Below are 18,661 nucleotides of genomic sequence, written 5' to 3'. Positions count from 1 at the left end.
CTATCTCTCTCTGTCTCTCTGTCTCTCTATTTCTCACCAGCCTGTGGTTTAGTCATTAATCTGAGAGCGAGCTAATAACACCATCATCTCACATCCTGTGTCCATATGTTATTACCCTTCGTATGCATTCAAGTGCATCGGGCCATTATTGAATCCCCCTGTTTAAACAACAACCTTGGCACACATCATATGTTTAGTGTTCCGCTCTCCCTAGGCTTCGGCTATCACATTACACTCAACTACAATGGTGCTGATATGCATCACTCTCTCAAACCTCCCTCTAGACCCTATATTTCATTCTGAGTCAAAACCCAATGACATTAAAAAGACCCCCCCCCCCCCCCCCAACACACATACACACTCATGTATTACAGACCATTATTTTAGTTAGTGACCGTTGATTTTAACTATGTATGTTTCACTGACAGGCCTGTTGTGTTAACTGGGCCTCCCCGGTGGCGCAGTGGTCTAGGGCACTGCATCGCAGTGCTAGTTGCGCCACCAGAGTCTCTGGGTTCGCGCCCAGGCTCTGTCGCAGCTGGCCGCAACCGGGAGGTCCGTGGGGCGACGCACAATTGGCATAGCGTCGTCCGGGTTAGGGAGGGTTTGGCCGGTAGGAATATCCTTGTCTCAGTATGTAAAATGTAATGAAATGTAATAAAATGTATGCACTCTACTGTAAGTCGCTCTGGATAAGAGCGTCTGCTAAATGACTAAAATGTAAATGTAACTGGACTTACTGTGTGTTATTGCAACAGTCAGACCCTTTGGACAGCATCTTCTATGCTTGCGTGTGTGTGCTCGGCTAACGTTTATCTGAGATTGAGGGCTTTTTGAAGAATATAGGACAATGGAAATAATCTGTGGCCATTTCCAGGGGTGTTCCATGTTGATGCGTGCTAAACAAACTGTCAGCGGCTGACACAACCTTCCTGATTTAGAGGGTGGGAGGTGGCTTCTGATGGGGCACAGAGAGAGAGAAAGGGTTCCTAGGAGTTAGTATGCGTATCCGCCCCATCCAGTGTACTATCTCACCCCTGCCCTGGGCAGTATAGTACAAGGGAAAACTATTTCATGTGTCAGGCCTATTATTTCCATAAGATTCAACATATTTAGAGAGCTAGCTTGTGTGTCTGCATAGTAGATACTGTATTTACAATAGTCATCTTGTTTTTATGATCTTCAATAGCTGTCCTCCCACTCAGATGTCAATATTGTGGTTTTAACATTTGCCTGTGTGTGTCACAACATCCCTGATTTTGCAATGCTCTGTACACTACTACCCTTTGTAATCCTTTGTACATTGCCTGTACATGCATCTCATTTACATGTCTGTATTTGCATACTTTATATGTCTTGTTCTTTTCCAGTTGACATGTGAACACACTAATGCTACAGTAGCCTACATGAGTCTATCATGTGTGAGGGGAATGGTCTCAGAGGTTAAGTCTTGGGCCTATGGTGTGCACGTGTGGGACGATTCTTTGGCCCCCCAGGTCGAGTTCACAGGCCAGCTAGCCTCCATAGAGATCAGGACAGGATCTGTCAGAAAGTCTCAGATGCAACGAGAGATGAATACCCCTTTCACACTGCTGAGCCAAACCCAGCCAGGCTAGCACGAGCGATGCTGGGCTAAACATGGTTTGAATCTGCTCTATAGCTGTTAGCTAAATCTGAAGCAATGCATCACTTATAAGTGCTCTGAGACCTTTGTTTTTGTTGTACATTGTCCCTGTCCAAACGAACGTCATAAATAAATAGGGTGGGATACTAAAATTGCCCTCACCAGTTCAGTCCAGTAAGGTTGCCCTAATTCGTTTTCACAGCCACTCTCACCACCTCTAATAACTATGGTTAAGTTTGGGTAGCATGACCCTAGGTCTGTAGGTCCTAGGATCAACAAGGACAGCTTCTAGCCTGAGCCCACAGACCCTTGGAATCCCTTTTTATTAGTGTAGAATGGGGATGCTAGTCTGTGGATGGGTTTTTTGTATGGTGGTCTCAGGCAGTGGGATGGATGGATGGAGTGACGTGGTTACATTTTGATGGACATGCTGAACTTCTGAGACTACAGAAGGACAAGGGATGGTCCTCTTCCAGTGGGTTGAGAGGTCCACTCACCACTGGCCTTTTCTTTCCCTGGCCATTATTTATGATAGAATAACTTTATATTTCCCATAGGGAACTTGGGGAATGGTATCCCATGAGAAGCCATGATTAAGGGCTACATGCCCAGTATGTAATTGATGTCCTGTGGAAGTAAACAGACCACAGATATAGAGATTAGATCATAAAGGTAAACAAACAACTTTTCCACAGTGGCTTTTGGCCTAAAAACCCCTAGGGAATGAATGTCAGTGTAATGACTAGACACAACACTACATGCGTGTGCATGTTTGCCCAATGCACTTGACTGCATTTGATCATCAACTGACCTTAAAATGTGGTCTGGCCAAGTGGAAAGTGTGATGGGATAAGAGCTAGTTTTCTTACATGCTGCTGCTTCAGGTTCTTTAACTTAAAAAACAAGTAGGCTCATGCTTGCCAGGTTAGGCTATTTAAACTAACCTATACTGTAATTCAAGTCTACATTGAAATCATACCCCTAATATAGAGTTGAACTTTTATTAACACTACAAGTGCTGTGTATGGTGCTACTCGTCCTTGCTGTATTTATACCTGTGTATTTTTACACATGTATTTTTCCAGCTGCGCAACATAGCAAACCTTTGAAACCGGATTCTTTCCTATGAGTGTGTGTGTGTGTGTGTGTGTGTGTGTGTGTGTGTGTGTGTGCGTGCGTGTGTTTCTCCCCTTTGAGTTTCCCCTTGTTTTTCATATTCGCCTGGTAAACAAATTAGATGATTACACATTGCCTTGTTCAAGGATGACATGACATTGTAGGCAGCTCACAGCCGCAGTGAGAAGATAAGTGGTTTTCAGGCAGAAATGTCTGTATTGTTTTTTTCTTAATTAAGAAAGTAACTACTGTTGTTGCATGAGTAATTTAAAACTGTCTACTCCAAGGCAATACGTGTGTAAGTTGATATTAAAACTTCAGTTTAGTCTACCAAGACACAAGGGAAACGTGTCAACTTTTCATCTATGATTTAAATACAAGACGTCAGTCTCGGTCAGAGTACATTGTTTTAAATCTCAGAACATCAGTGCAAAATTGAGGTACAACTGAACGTTCAAATATGAACACAAGTAGATGCATTAGGAGATATAGTTGCCATAGTGATGTTAATTATAGTCAAATCAAACTCTGACCTGTATATGTATTGTCTTATTATCCTGGGCCCGGTTTCCCAAAAGCATCTTAGGGCTAAGTTCGTCGTTAGAACCTTCGTAGGAGCGTCGCTAAATCTCAGAGCTGTTTCTCCTAAACCATCGTTATTAACGTTGCACTTGAAAACGCTCGTAATCTAACGCCTGACTCAGGCCATTTGTAGAACAGCTAAGTGTGTCGTTAGATGCTTTTTTTGTCCTGCCACCTCACTTTATACATTAAAGATCTCCGCTAAACATAGAATCACAGGGTTTATCCGTCTCTCTGTGACCGCCGATAACTTCAGAATAACGTTGACTACAAATACAAAGTTGCCAATGTTACAAACAAGGGAAGAATAAAAGGTTGCTTCAAATGAAAACCGAGATGCCTGCAATAAAATATAAACAGTAGGCTATAGCCCTATTTCAATCATATTGAAAAACATTTCATGTTCAATCAATTGAGTTCTATTTTGCTATTTGTGATTTGTCTCAATATACACTGAACAAAAATATAAACGCAACATGCAAAAATGTCTACGATTTTATTGAGTTACAGTTCATATACTGTATAAGGAAATCCACCATTTGCCTCATGCAGCGCGATATATCTCCTTCACATAGAGTTGATCAGGCTGTTGATTGTGGCCTGTGGAATGTTGTCCCACTCCTCTTCAATGGCTGTGCGAAGTTGCTGGATATTGGTGGGAATTGGAACACGCTGTCGATCCAGAGCATCCCACATATGCTCAATGGGTGACATGTCTGGTATGCAGGCCATAGAAGAACTGGAACATTTTCAGCTTCCAGGAATTGTGTACAGAATACAGATCCTTGCACCATGGGGCTGTGCATTATCATGCTGATACATGAGATGATGACGGCAGATGAATGGCACGACAATGGGCCTCAGGATCTCGTCACGGTATCTCTGAGCATTCTAACGGCCATCGATAAAATGCAATTGTGTTCATTGTCCGTAGCTCATGCCTGCCATAACCACACCAGCACCATGGGGCACCATGGGGCCCACACGATGCCATACTGTCTGCCATCGGCCCGGTACTGTTGAAACCTGGATTCATGTGTGAAGAGCACACTTCTCCAGCGTGCCAGTAGGGATCGAAGGTGAGCATTTGCCTACTGAATTCGGTTACGACACCAAACTGCAGTCAGGTCAAGACCCTGGTGAGGCCGGCAAGCACGCAGTTGAGCTTTCCTGAGACGGTTTCTGACAGTTTGTGCAGAAGTTCTTCGCTTGTGCAAACCCACAGTTTCATCAGCTGTCCAGGTGCCTGTTTTTAGACGATCCCGCAGGTGAAGAAGCAGGATATGGAGGCGGCTTATGGTAGAGAAATTAACATTAAATTATCTGGCAACAGCTCTAGCTGACATTCATGCAGTCAGCATGCCAATTGCATACTCCCTCAAAACATGAGACATCTGTGGCATTGTGTTTTGTGACAAAACTGCACATTTTAGAACAGCCTTTTATTGACCCCAGCACAAGATGCACCTGTGTAATGATCATGCTGTTTAATCAGCTCCTTTATATGCCACACCTGTCAGGTGGATGGATTGTCTTGGAAAATTTGAAATGCTTTCTAGCAGGGATGTAAACAAATGTGTTCACAACATTTTAGAGAAATAACCTTTTGGTGCACATGGAAAAGTTCTGCTATCTTTTATTTTAGCTCATGAAACATGGACCAACACATTACATTTGTATTTTTGTTGAATTTCATGATATGTCAGCTTGGTGTTTTGGGAAACGCATGTTACATCTACAGCCGTTGTAGGAAAAATGCATCAATAAAACACTTGTAAGCCTAAGTTCCATCGCTATTGTGAAACCGGGCCCTGACTGTGTTGTGCCTCATTTTACTTTAGGCACAGTCCTGATATTTCCGCAAGGTACCTTACATAGTACTCTATATGTTTGCACTTTAATCTCGTCAAAATGTCAACATCTCTTTAGTTTTAACCTTCGAAGATCCCTTGTGTTTTGGCAAGTTTATAAAAATTTAAAAAATGAACTTGTTTCTCTTGACATGGAATTTGCATATTTTCCAAGGCCATTAGTATGATGTGTTTTTGAAATGCTGCCTTACTAACAGCATGCTTTACCATTGTGTGTCCAATTGTTATTTAGCAGCAGGGATACCTCCTTGAGACTTCCTCATTGTCAGCAAATGTTGGGAATGCCATCACTGGCCTTATCTTAGTTAGCCTCTAGTGAGTAATACAATGGTGGGAAGATTCTTGACTGTGCATGCCACGCTTTGGTAGGGTTGGCAAACCATCTGCAGGTGGTGTGGGAAGAGGCAGAGGCTTTGCATCTGGGTTTGTCATTTGGGTGAAGAGGAAAGTTGATATAAGATCCTCTACTCCCCCTTGCTGTGCCAATATGAAGCATATTTTCTTCTCCCAACACAAGTGTCTGCTTCACTATCATCTCCAGAATTATACTGCATGTCTCTGTGGGCCAGTTCAGGCGATGCATGTCCTTCCTATATTATGGTGGGTAAACATAACACTCATGCCTAAGACCTTTGGTTCCTTGCATGTCCATTTGTGAAACGGCTCCTCCCTAGCATCTGTGTGCGTTTGTTATTGTTTTCCTTGACATCTGGTAGTGCCCAATGCAAACTGCGAGTCAACATGATGTGGTATGTCCATTCTCCTGTCCTACTTACATGGCTGCCGCATGAAATGTGAGGCCAGGAACTTCCATGATCATATGGGAGGAATTACTTATAGGGTCTGATAACACAGAGTTGGTGCACAACCAGAATTATGTTCCAAGAATGTTCCTAGAATGTTCTGAGAACATTTTTTTGTTTGCTCCTTTGCTTCTAGGTTGGTTATGAAATAATGTTCAGAGACAATGTTCCCTGAATGTAATTAATTAGTCAGGTATCTTGAAGAAATTAACCCTCATACTACCAACATATTTTACACATAGTACATGAATTAACAACTGGGGACATTGGAAAAAGCAACAATCATAGCAAAATATCAACTTAATTCATATCAAAACATCATTAGACATGCAAATAATGTTATCTGACTTTTTTTGTTGTCAAAACAGACTGTTATTTGGGCAAAATTACAGTTAATTTACATATTTTGTAAAATGTCATTATAAATTGTTCCCTTAATTAATGTGGAGGTTTTTTCCAAGTGCAATCCAAATACAATCAACATACTAAAAAGTTGATTCACCATCATTTGATATCAGTATCATTTTTTGAATTTTGAAGTAAATATACATTTTGTCATATTTATGTGGACAAAACAACTGCTATTTAAAGGGGTGCTACATCCAACATTTTAAATATACTTCATTTTATTGACAAAAAGCAATTCATCCATTGATCCCGAGAGACAATTACCAAAAATATGGCTTAGTTTTCTTTATTTGCTTACCCCACAGCCAGCTTTAGCATTGCTACTAGTGAAACAATGCGATTGGTAGGGCATATGGCAGGATGCTTAAATGTTGCATATGGAATATTGGAGATATTACAGGAATTATGGTATTTATAGAACATTTCCTGTAGAACAACTATTTTTCTGAGAATACACACCAATACATCACTATGTGCACATTTAGGGGGTCGCTTGTTTCTGTATGACAATTCTACGAAGTATTCATGCCATTAGAAGACTTTTATGAGCTGTTTTGACTGCAACTAAGCATATATGTAAGATAATTTAGATGTTGTACACAGTCATACCTAGTTATAACCAGTTATAACCATAGGCGAGTACATAAGGTGCTCTATCTTTGCAGGTGATCTAGGAAAAAATCTAGGAAATAACAGAAAACATAGCATCACTTAGTTAATGCGCCCGACATTATAGCTTCTTTAGTCAGACCATTCTAGCTCTAGTGAAGAAGGAGAAATACTTTTTGATGACATTATGAATGAATCAAACAGACCTGGCCGCGCTTCGGCCTGCAGCACACAGATACAGAACCGGCATGGAGACAACATGACACACAGCATCAAATAATGCACTGTTTACACAATTTATGGTAGCCAACACCCTTATCATACTATCACCAACAGCAACAACAACAGTGTCACATCAAAGGTGACAGGCTCATGGTGCTGAAAGGACAGCGACCGTAATACCTGTGCACTCCATGGCGCTGAAGGGGAGACAGTTTTGGTCAAACACATAAACACGGCTGATAGACATACGACAGCAGTCACACACAGCATCAAATAATGTTAAAGAATAAGTCGCCCATTTTCTCCAGTAGGCCCCATGAAATCATACCAATACAAAAGCGAAACCATTTCATGTCCAAAATGAAATGAACAAACCAAATATTACTTTCCATTGCAAATATATTTAATCACGTTCAACACACTAACCGGTGATCTAAAGTTTAAATGCAACAATGTTTCACTGTCATTCTTTTCAATGAGCTGCAACAAAAAACAGTGCCACTCATTATTTGTAAACAAAGTTTGAAAGTAAATCTTGAAAAGGGTGACGCTAACAAATTAGCAACAGCATCCAACTTGAAGTTGATAAAAGCTGCTGCAGCCGCCATCGCCATTGACCCACTATCACAACTAACAATGAGTGTGGTTTCATGCACACAAAAATGTGATTATTGTGCATAGTCAGATTCATATAATAGTTATATTAAAACATTTACATGCTTTGCAAGAAGAACGATTTCCCTAATAACTCTGTTTACACGGACACATCTGAAATCAGACTACCTGATGGCACAATCAAAATGAAAGATTTACCACAGTGAACATGTTATTCTTGGGAAGCATATTTGATTCTGAGTTTGGACATTTCAAGTTTTTATGTGAAAACGACTTCCAGGACACATACATTCAGTTGTTTCACTCGCGTTAAAGAGGCAGGCTCGCTTGACTGGTGCTAGCACATGTACAGATCAAATACACCCGCTTGTGACACCGATTAAGCGGTTTACATGTCTTAATAATTCGAAAGATTGCTCAGAAAACCAGGTGTTTTAATTAGCGTATGCTTACTTTGACCTTTACATTGCATTTACATGAATGCTTTCTCTTGCTCTGTCTTCTTCTTCTTCAAGGTTTTATGACAGACTACAACCTATTAGTGTATTGCCACAACCTACTGTATTCGCTGTTTATCAGTATAATAGTTGACTACAAATACAAAGTTGCCAATGTTACAAACAAGTGACTATTAAAGGTTGCTTCAAATGAAAACCGAGATGCCTGCAATAAAATATAAACAGTAGGCCATAGCCCTATTTCAATCATATTGAAAAACATTTCATGTTCAATCAATTGAGTTCTATTTTGCTTTTTGTGATTTGTCTCAATATACACTGAACAAAAATATAAACGCAACATGCAAAAATGTCTACGATTTTATTGAGTTACAGTTCATATACTGTATAAGGAAATCCACCATTTGCCTCATGCAGCGAGACACATCTCCTTCACATAGAGTTGATCAGGCTGTTGATTGTGGCCTGTGGAATGCTGTCCCTCTCCTCTTCAATGGCTGTGCAAAGTTGCTGTATATTGGTGGGAATTGGAACACGCTGTCGAACCAGAGCATCCATACCATGGGTCTTGACCTGACTGCAGTTCGGTGTCGTAACCGAATTCAGTGGGCAAATGCTCACCTTCGATGGCCACTGGCACACTGAAGAAGTGTGCTCTTCATGCATGAGTCCCGGTTTCAACAGTATCGGGCGATGGCAGACAGTATGGCATTGTGTGGGCGAGCCGTTTGCTGATGTCAACGTTGAACAGAGTGCCCCATGGTGCCGGTGTGGTTATGGTTTGGGCAGGCATAAGCTACGGACAACGAACACAATTGCATTTTATCGATGGCCGTTTGAATGCTCAGAGATACGGTGACGAGATCCTCTGAAGGTCTAGAATGCTCTGACGGTTCCCCACTGACATTACATTATATACGTATATATATAATGTGTATAACTCACCAGGCTCTCATTTAGTCATATTTCATATGTCTCCCCCTCCTCTGTGGTCTGTTCCTGGAATGTGACCATGCAGAAAACGTCCAGAGACATTCTAGGACCCAGAGATCGTTTCCCTTCAAGAGACATTCTAGGACCCAGAGATCGTTTCCCTTCAAGAGACATTCTAGGAACCAGAGATCGTTTCCCTTCAAGAGACATTCTAGGAACCAGAGATCGTTTCCCTTCAAGAGATATTCTAGGAACCAGAGATCGTTTCCCTTCAAGAGACATTCTAGGAACCAGAGATCGTTTCCCTTCAAGAGACATTCTAGGAACCAGAGATCGTTTCCCTTCAAGAGACATTCTAGGAACTAAAGATGATTGATTTGCTCCCCCTTTGCCATCCAAGAGTCCCATATCTCCTAGACATAGTGTTCACTACATTTCATTACAACATACAGATGGGTCTAGCAAATAATGGGCTTTGAACAGTGTTTCGCCGAATTCATTCCCTTGAAATTACACAGTGTTTGTTAGCAGGTCTTAAAGCCAGCATGTTCATATGCAAATAAACACAGCCCAGCTGGATGCATATTATCTGCTTTCAATGAAGCTGGACTCAAATTCATTCAACGCATCATTCGTCACCTGGAATGCTTATGTCGGGTCCGTATAAAAGTGTTTCATGGTTACAGCTGATTATGCCTATGCACCCAGCCACCTGTTTCCTTGAATAACTGCCCTGGCACGTGCTGTGTCTTGTGTAGGGAAGAGTGCCATACGTCATTCACCTGCACACTATTAGGGAAAATGAACATTATTTTTTCATCAAGGTCCATGCTTGTGTCAAAGAGAAGGTGCCCCTTCTCTTTGTAATACAGTGAAGGAAAAGCGGATAATCTATTCTCCTTTGAGCTTCTGTAATGAGTGTTTTTTGTTGTTGTCCTGAACCTGTATTCATAAAGTGTCTCAGAGTAGCGGTGCTGATCTCAGTTCATTTATGCCTTTTAGATTATAATGAATGAACAGGGATGGCCTGATCCTAGATCTACACTCCTACTCTGAGGCGCTTTATGAATACGGGCCCAGGAGAAGGTTTAATCTGGGTTACTCCAGGCCCAAAAGAAGCCAAAAGTCAGACTGTCCTCTCTTGGCTCCCAGGTGACATCTGCCACTAGTATAATGTTTTAAAGCTGCATGTTGACTGCAACAATGACCTTAAGAAATGGGACAACTGCCTCCTTGTCTCTCCAAGGATCCTCCCAACACAGTTGTTGAACTCAATGTTCAAACTTGGGAATGGTGAAGTCGTTTTGAAATATGTGAAATATAAAATACACCCACAGTGCTGAATACTGCATGCTTCTACAAAGAAAGATAAGCAACTTCAATATTTTGCCAGTGGACTGTTTTTTTTGTTTACAGATACACACACACACACACAGCTCTTATCTAGGTGCTTCAGTAGCCTATTGTTATTTTAATTCTTAAACAGTGATGGGAATTATGTAAACATTGTATTATCCAATGTTTACGATTGTGTCCTTGCGATTGGTCTGCATCTGGTGTGCTGTTGAACGATAAGTGTAATCGCAGCAGGTCATATTGTGAGAAAAAGACTGCAATGTTTGAGCATTCTCTAAAAAGGGAAATAAATTGCTTCTCTAAATGCCATACAAAGAAACTTGGGAAGGATGGGGCGCAAACATCCTGTGCGGGCAGTAGGATGTTTACAACACACAACTGCATCAACGGACAATGGAGTTGATAAGCCAAGACTGCTCACTCGCTGGCTCCTTAGTTCGCTTGTTGTGGCAGGCGAGAACTCACAGCTGTTCTTCATATTTCCAAGGGATCTCTCTCGACCTTCAGATGTAGAAGAAGTAATGTTGTTGTTGTTACAAAGGCCCCGTGACGAACCTCTTCACTCCCTACTACTCTGATGTATGGCTTGTAGAAGACCACCCACTGTCTTCCCCCTCCACAGATGTGTCTAAACAACGATAAAAGTTGTATTCCCCAAATAGATCAATAACTGACCTGATACCTGCTTAGCTTAGCTGTGGGCTGCGTTCAGAAAGAGAAAACGTTCTGTTGTAGCTAAAAATGTAGTGGATGGAGAGGGCATGATTGGTTACTCCACGTGATAAAATAATCATATCTGTTTTGTTATATTAAAATACAATTCTACCTGCAATGCACATTTCACCCTATTGAATGAGTCATTTGTGGTATCAAAAATCAGAGCTATATGATAAGCGGAGTTCTCTCTTCTTGATCTCTATAAACTGTAGGCCACTTAGGAGGTAATACATGTTTTAAGTGTTCCTCCATTTGTCTTATAGCGTGCGGCCCCAGACAGAGGATATTGTGGCCATTTCCATCGTAAATAATAGCTGTAGTCCATAGCAACATGATTCATGGGAACATTATGTCTATTAGGACAGGAGCGGGTGGGACAGGGTGGTCCTCCAAAACCACTTTTATAGACACTTCTTCCTGTGAGTTGTGCTGTACTGTATATACTGTGCTATACTGTATATCCACTTTCAGAAATGTTGATAAATTATATTTTATTGTTTAAAGTTATGAAAAAGATTGGTGTGTTTTTCACTATCTAATCACAGCAGGGTTTGTTCAATGAAAGACATGTATTTGTTTAAAATCTATACAGCAATTTGGCCAGTGTTACCTAGTGTCTATTGGTAATTCAGGTGTTACATTATCTCTGTAAGTGTTAAATCACAGTCTATCACAGTGCCATCAAAGCCGCATATACTACCCACCACGGCGACCTGTATGCTCTCATTGGCTGGCCCTCACTTCGTGTTCATCGCCAAACCCACTCGCTCCAGGTCATCTATAAGTCTTTGCTAGGTAAAGCCCCGCATTATCTCAGCTCACTGGTCACCATAGCAACACCCACCCATAGCACGTGCTCCAGCAGGTATATTTCACTGGTCATCCCCAAAGCCAACACCTCGTTTGGCCGCCTTTCCTTCCAGTTCTCTGCTGCCAATGACTGGAACGAATTGCAAAAATCACTGAAGATGGAGTCTTAAGGGCCTCCCGGGTGGCGCAGTGGTCTAGGGCACTGCATCGCAGCGCTAGCTGTGCCACCAGAGACTCTGGGTTCGCGCCCAGGCTCTGTCGCAGCCGGCCGCAACCGGGAGGTCCGTGGGGCGACGCACAATTGGCCTAGCGTCATCCGGGTTAGGGAGGGTTTGGCCGGTAGGGATATCCTTGTCTCATCGCGCACCAGCGGTGCACGGTGTTTCCTCCAACACATTGGTGCGGCTGGCTTCTGGGTTGGAGGCGCGCTGTGTTAAGAAGCAGTGCGGCTTGGTTGGGTTGTGTTTCGGAGGACGCATGGCTTTCGACCTTCGTCTCTCCCGAGCCCGTACGGGAGTTGTAGCGATGAGACAAGATAGTAATTACTAGTAAACAATTGGATACCACAAAATTGGGGTGAAAAGGGGGTAAAACATTTTAAAAAGAAAAAAAGAAAGTCTTATATCTCCCTCTCTTACTTTAAGCATCAGCTGTCAGAGCTGCTTACCACCTGTACACAGCCAATCTGTAGATAGCACACCCAACTACCTTATCCCCATATTATTACTTACCTTCTTGCTCTTTTGCACCCCAGAATCTCTACTTGCACATCATCATCTGCACATCTATCACTTCAGTGTTAATTCTAAATTATAATTATTTCGCCTCTATGGCCTATTTATTGCCTTACCTCCCTACTCTTCTACATTTGCACACACTGCACTCTTCTACATTTGCACACACTGTACATATATTTTTCTGTTGTGTTATTGACTGTACGTTTGTTTATGTGTAACTCTGTGTTGTTGTTTGTGTCGCACTGCTTTGCTTTATCTTGCCCAGGTTGCAGTTGTAAATGAGACCTTGCTCTCAACTGGCCTACCTGGTTAAATAAAAGTGAAATAAAAATAAATAAATAAAACATCTGTAATGTCTGTTTTATATTGTCATTGGACAGATCCATCCTTGGCTTTATTCTCAGTTTGTAAAAGGTTGGAGTCAGCCCTTCCAATACAGCTGGGGGATTTGGCACAGAGGACCATTAGTGTGTGACAGTGCAGCTGATAGTTTCCTGTCTGTTTCCAATTTGCACTTAGCCATACTTTTTTTCACAATCCCAGTTCCGTCATTTCCCTGGTGTAATGTCGTTTTAATTCCTAGCAGACTTGGGAGGCGGGCATCCATTCCCCTGGCTTGGATTTAGGGTCTCTAGAATAGTAGATAGCACAGCGCAGGATAAAGTGAAGTTTCCCATGACCATGTTTGTTGGGCTTTGAGTCGGAAGTAGGCCTTGATGTATTTTGTTGTGTATTCTTTATGAAAGTGGTTTTCTTTCTGTGCACACCGAGTCTATTTAGCATGCGTAGTGGTTACTAACCTCTGTCGTATTGTGAACACAAACATTGAATTGTTTGCTGGATGTTCTTGAGTACAAACAGCAGTTCTTGAATACAAACAGCAGTTTTCTCTCAGTTATGTTTCCTATTATCCTGGGTAAATTGCATTACAGTTTAATATAATTAGCCATGCAACTTGAAGTATAAAAATGTCCTACTCCTTTAGGCCATTAAGGGTATTTAACCCTACCACTCAAGTATAGCACATCTCCCTTCCCATAGCACTTGAGGCTAAACAGACATATTTAGCTAACATATTGTGATATAACAGTTGTATACACAATGGTGGCTTGTGTGTCAGGAATGCTCACTCTTCCCTACTGTCTCACTAGAAAAGTCTGTTCCGGCTAACAGCTAGCAACATTACTGCAAGGTTCAGCCAATGCATCATGCAGAACTCTGACTTTGCAAAAATATCTGTACATCTATGTCTTGTTAATCAGATGGATTATTGCTTACAAGTGCTAGATGGGCTCCCCTCGGGTCTATGCATTAGACTCTGAGTCCAGCGCAGACGTTTATACAGACATTTCTTCTTGGCAACCACATTTGGTTAAGATTGAAATTCCCTCATCTTCCCTCGATTTTGAAAAGCAAATTTTTTTTCGACCTGAGGGGATTTGAATTTTGTCTCTTAAACTATGCACCAGCCATGCTGAAACCTCAAAGCATTACCATGCAGCTTTTAAAATAGTCTTTTGTGGTCCTGCCAATTCTACAACACTTACATTAAGTGTGCAGGACGTAGGATGTCCGGTCCAAACAAAGTGTCAGGGCAACGCTTCTAGATCCAAGACATCCAAGACTCTGTGTTCTGATCCACCTGACAAAGCATTGTGTCCACTGTATGCATTGGGAATTTCAAAATGTAATTTACATGCAAATGATCTATGTGAATTTCAAAATACAAATTGAGCAACATAAAGACTTTTTTCAAAGATTGTTTGGAGTAGTAACTGCATTTTACTCTTTATATATTTACAATATACAAATACATCAGGAGGAGCAAATGGCAGTTGTACAATAACTACGCCTCCAAGTCTGTAACGTCTGAACATATTAGAGATCAGGTGTTTCTTCACTCTCCTCAGTCTCCTCTGGTCATCCTCTGGGATTGTGTTGACCTCGCTACTATCCACACTGGCCAATTTGAACTGAACTGGAGTGCATGTGCATGCTCTGTTGCCATAAATACTGGTTATGGCACAGCACAGCCCACAGCTGCACTAAGGAGTCGATGTGATGTCCGTGGTTGGAAATAGTCTCATGAAGGCGCTCATTCGATTGCATTGGATTTAGCTAGAGAGCAGCCAATGGGTGTACATCTCCGTATTGGAGGGAATGAGTGATGAAAGAGGGATGGAGATGGGGGGATGATGTTGATTGCTGTAGTGAGAAAATGTGAATCTGTATTTGAATGGGCTTTTTTCCTCTTAGCAGCTCGATAGCCATTAAAGAGTGGATCGTCTGACATGCCGAAAAAGAAGATGGATGGTTTCGGCTGGTGTTGGATGGTCATCTGTCTACTACTGTGCACTCCCACTGATGTAAGAATTGACTATCTTTACTCTCTCTTTTTCCTTCTCTCTGTGTCTGTCTGTGTTTCTGTCGCTTTCTCTGTCCCTCACTCACACACACACATACGCACGCACACACATATGTGCAGGGCCACATAAGCGCAGAAAAATGCTCTTTTCATGTCTACTGTCTCATTGGTGGGTTAATACACCGTATAAGATACTGTGTCTGTTTACATTTTTTTAAAGGCATGCTTAGTAATAGAACGCCACCGTTTGTTGGGAACATCAATTGGTGTTTATATCCTTTTTAATTCTAGTGAATTCTCTATGCAGAAAATCTCAATAACTTTGGTGAACGTTTATATTGATGAATATTCAATAAAGTGTATGTGAGATTGGCAAGGGGTTTTAATATGATGGCATATAGGTCCAGACACTGGTAGGTGTAACGGTCGTCTTGTGGTGAATGAGCGGACCAAGGCGCAGCGGGTGATGAACACATAATGAATATTTATTAACAGAACGACGAAACAAATAAACGACGTAGACTGACCTAAAACATGAGAACTTACAAATACACGAAGAACGCACAAACAGGTACAGACTACAAACAAACGCTACAGTCCCGTGTGGTACGAACATACATACAGACACGGAAGACAATCCCCCACAAACAAACAGTGAGAACAGCCTACCTTAATATGGTTCTCAATCAGAGGAAACGTCAAACACCTGCCTCTAATTGAGAACCATATCAGGCAACACATTAAACCCAACATAGAAACACAATACATAGAATGCCCACCCCAACTCACGCCCTGACCAACTAAACACATACAAAAACAAGAGAAAACAGGTCAGGAACGTGACAGTAGGTAAACATGCATTAACTTGTTAATTGATTCTTGTCACTATTGTCCCCATTAATTTATCCCTCTCTGGGGGACTGATCTGTACAAAAAAAGAGCAGGACAAACTTAAAATCATTGAACACTAAGCAGTGTATCCTGCTTTTGTGTCCAGTGATCACCTAATGATTCAGCAATAGGATTGTTTTGTTCTGCCCACCCAGTACACCCACAATTTTGTTATTTTGGCATGACATTTTGTTAAGACTTAGTACACTGCTCAAAAAAATAGAGGGAACACTTAAACAACACCTGCTGGAGGTCATTTTGCAGGGCTCTGGCAGTGCACCTCCTTGCACAAAGGCGGAGGTAGCGGTCCTGCTGCTGGGTTGTTGCCCTCCTACGGCCTCCTCCACATCTCCTGATGTACTGGCCTGTCTCCTGGTAGCGCCTCCATGCTCTGGACACTACGCTGACAGACACAGCAAACCTTTTTGCCACAGCTCGCATTGATGTGCCATCCTGGATGAACTGCACTACCTGAGCCACTTGTGTGGGTTGTAGACTCCGTCTCATGCTACCACTAGAGTGAGAGCACCGCCAGCATTCAAAAGTGACCAAAACATCAGCCAGGAAGCATAGGAACTGAGAAGTGGTCTGTGGTCACCACCTGCAGAATCACTCCTTTTTTGGGGGTGTCTTGCTAATTGCCTATAATTTCCACCTTTTGTCTATTCCATTTGCACAACAGCATGTGAAATTTATTGTCAATCAGTGTTGCTTCCTAAGTGGACAGTTTGATTTCACAGAAGTGTGATTGACTTGGAGTTACATTGTGTTGTTTAAGTGTTCCCTTTATTTTTTTGAGCAGTGTATTTGGGTTCACATTGGGTGATTTGACATGTCTTTGTACACCATTTACTTTGTTTAATTTTCCATGGAACTCACATGGATATAAAGGGAGTCGCTCCGCTCTACATTACTGCCTCTTCCTGTGTCCTAAATGAGGATATGGTGACTGAGCGTTTTAATCGGTCCCCCGTGGAGTTCAAATATAGAATATAGACACATTTTAAATATAGACACATTTTAAAAATATACTGTGTTGTTTAGCTATTTAGTTACAGCCAAATGAGTCAACAAACTAATGATTGAGATGACAAACAATCTATATACAATCCAGTTAATTTAGCTTAAGATGACTTCTATCAAATATGAATGAGGTCTTTTTAATTTTGTGATTAGCAAAAATGTTAAATGAATGTTTATTAATTCCACTTAAGCTTTGCATTTATATGATTCATATGATTTTCTGCTATTAACTTGATACTGTTCCCTTGGATATTCTATATGTATTCTGTCATGTGATGCCATGTGATGCTGTGTGTTGTGTTATGTAATGTTATGTTATGTAATGCACTGGGTTCTCTTACTTGTAGATCTTTGTTGTGGCTAGCCCAGAGGTGAACGAGACCCAGGAGCACGTACCGGTGAATGTCTACCACGACACAGACGTCACCAGGAAAAAGATTGTGACCGCCCAGTTTGAGTGCTACCAAAAAATCATGAAGGATAACGACCACAACAAAATAGGTAAAATGATCAAAAATGCATGACCTCTGTTCAGGCACCACTGTCATTGGCATAGTGGGTCATGGATGGTAAATGATTATTTGTGTGAGGGAAAATGAGCGTCTGAAACCCAAATAGGGAAAAGTTGTCTTGTAGCAAAATCAGGATGCTACATTGACATACTTATTTTTTCTTTATTGTAGAAAATCTGAAGATAGTACCACTCATTGTGAATGGCAACATCCTCAACCGATTAGGTAGGATAACTTGATTATCGAGTGCTTGTGCTCATGTATGAGTTTGAATCCCAAGTGGGTTCGATTCATGTTACATAAGCACTCGAGCTGAGCAACTGATGTCCAACGAGGAGGTATTTGTGTAGTCGGTGGCTGACAAGGTTTGATAATCCCACCAGTCTTATTTGTATCCAGAGAATTAACATTAGCCAATCGGCAGGTGAGGAGAGAAAAGGTGCTGAGGGACTGAGAGGAATGCCAATATATCAGTGCTGCAGTTATTTGGTGTCATTTACACAAGGGGCTTTAATCAGCCTCTTATTTGGATGCTAATCCGCTAGCGTTGTGTCTGATTAGCTTTAGGCTTGAGTGATACACCATTTATACCATATACCAAGGTATTTAAAGATACCGACTGTATGATTTTCAATACATTTAAATTTGATTTAACCTTTATTTAACTAGGCAAGTCAGTTAAGAACAAATTCTTATTTACAATGACGGCCTACCGAAAGGCAAAAAGCCTCATGCGGGGGTATAAAAAATTAAGAAATAAATACATATATAGGAAAAACACACATTACGACAAGAGAGACACCACAACACTACATAAAGAGAGACCTAAGACAACAACATAGCATGGAAGCAACACAAGAAAACACAGCATGGTAGCAACGCAACATGACAACAACGTGGTCGTAACACAACATGGCAGGAGCACAACATGGTAGCAGCACAAAACATGGTACAAACATTTTTGGGCACAGACAACAGCACAAAGGGCAAGAAGGTAGAGACAACAATA

The 18,661-nt window shown here is 41.5% G+C and overlaps 1 protein-coding gene across 3 annotated transcripts in view; it reads left to right on the top strand.

The window, feature by feature from the left end:
- LOC129816148 (calcitonin gene-related peptide type 1 receptor) overlaps positions 1-18,661 on the top strand; it is a 47,560-nt gene that overhangs the window by 4,753 nt on the left and 24,146 nt on the right. For 2 of the 3 annotated variants that reach the window (XM_055870360.1, XM_055870362.1), the window contains exons 2-3: positions 15,118-15,227; positions 17,488-17,641. In XM_055870360.1, the coding sequence (XP_055726335.1) occupies positions 15,153-15,227; positions 17,488-17,641 (229 nt within the window). In that variant the 5' untranslated portion in view covers positions 15,118-15,152. The remainder of the gene's footprint in view (positions 1-15,117; positions 15,228-17,487; positions 17,642-18,661) is intronic. The other variant, XM_055870361.1, reaches the window with a different exon arrangement.

This window comes from Salvelinus fontinalis, chromosome 19, assembly GCF_029448725.1.
Source record: "Salvelinus fontinalis isolate EN_2023a chromosome 19, ASM2944872v1, whole genome shotgun sequence".
Classification (NCBI taxonomy): domain Eukaryota; kingdom Metazoa; phylum Chordata; class Actinopteri; order Salmoniformes; family Salmonidae; genus Salvelinus; species Salvelinus fontinalis.
This window is presented reverse-complemented; position numbering and strand designations above follow the sequence as displayed.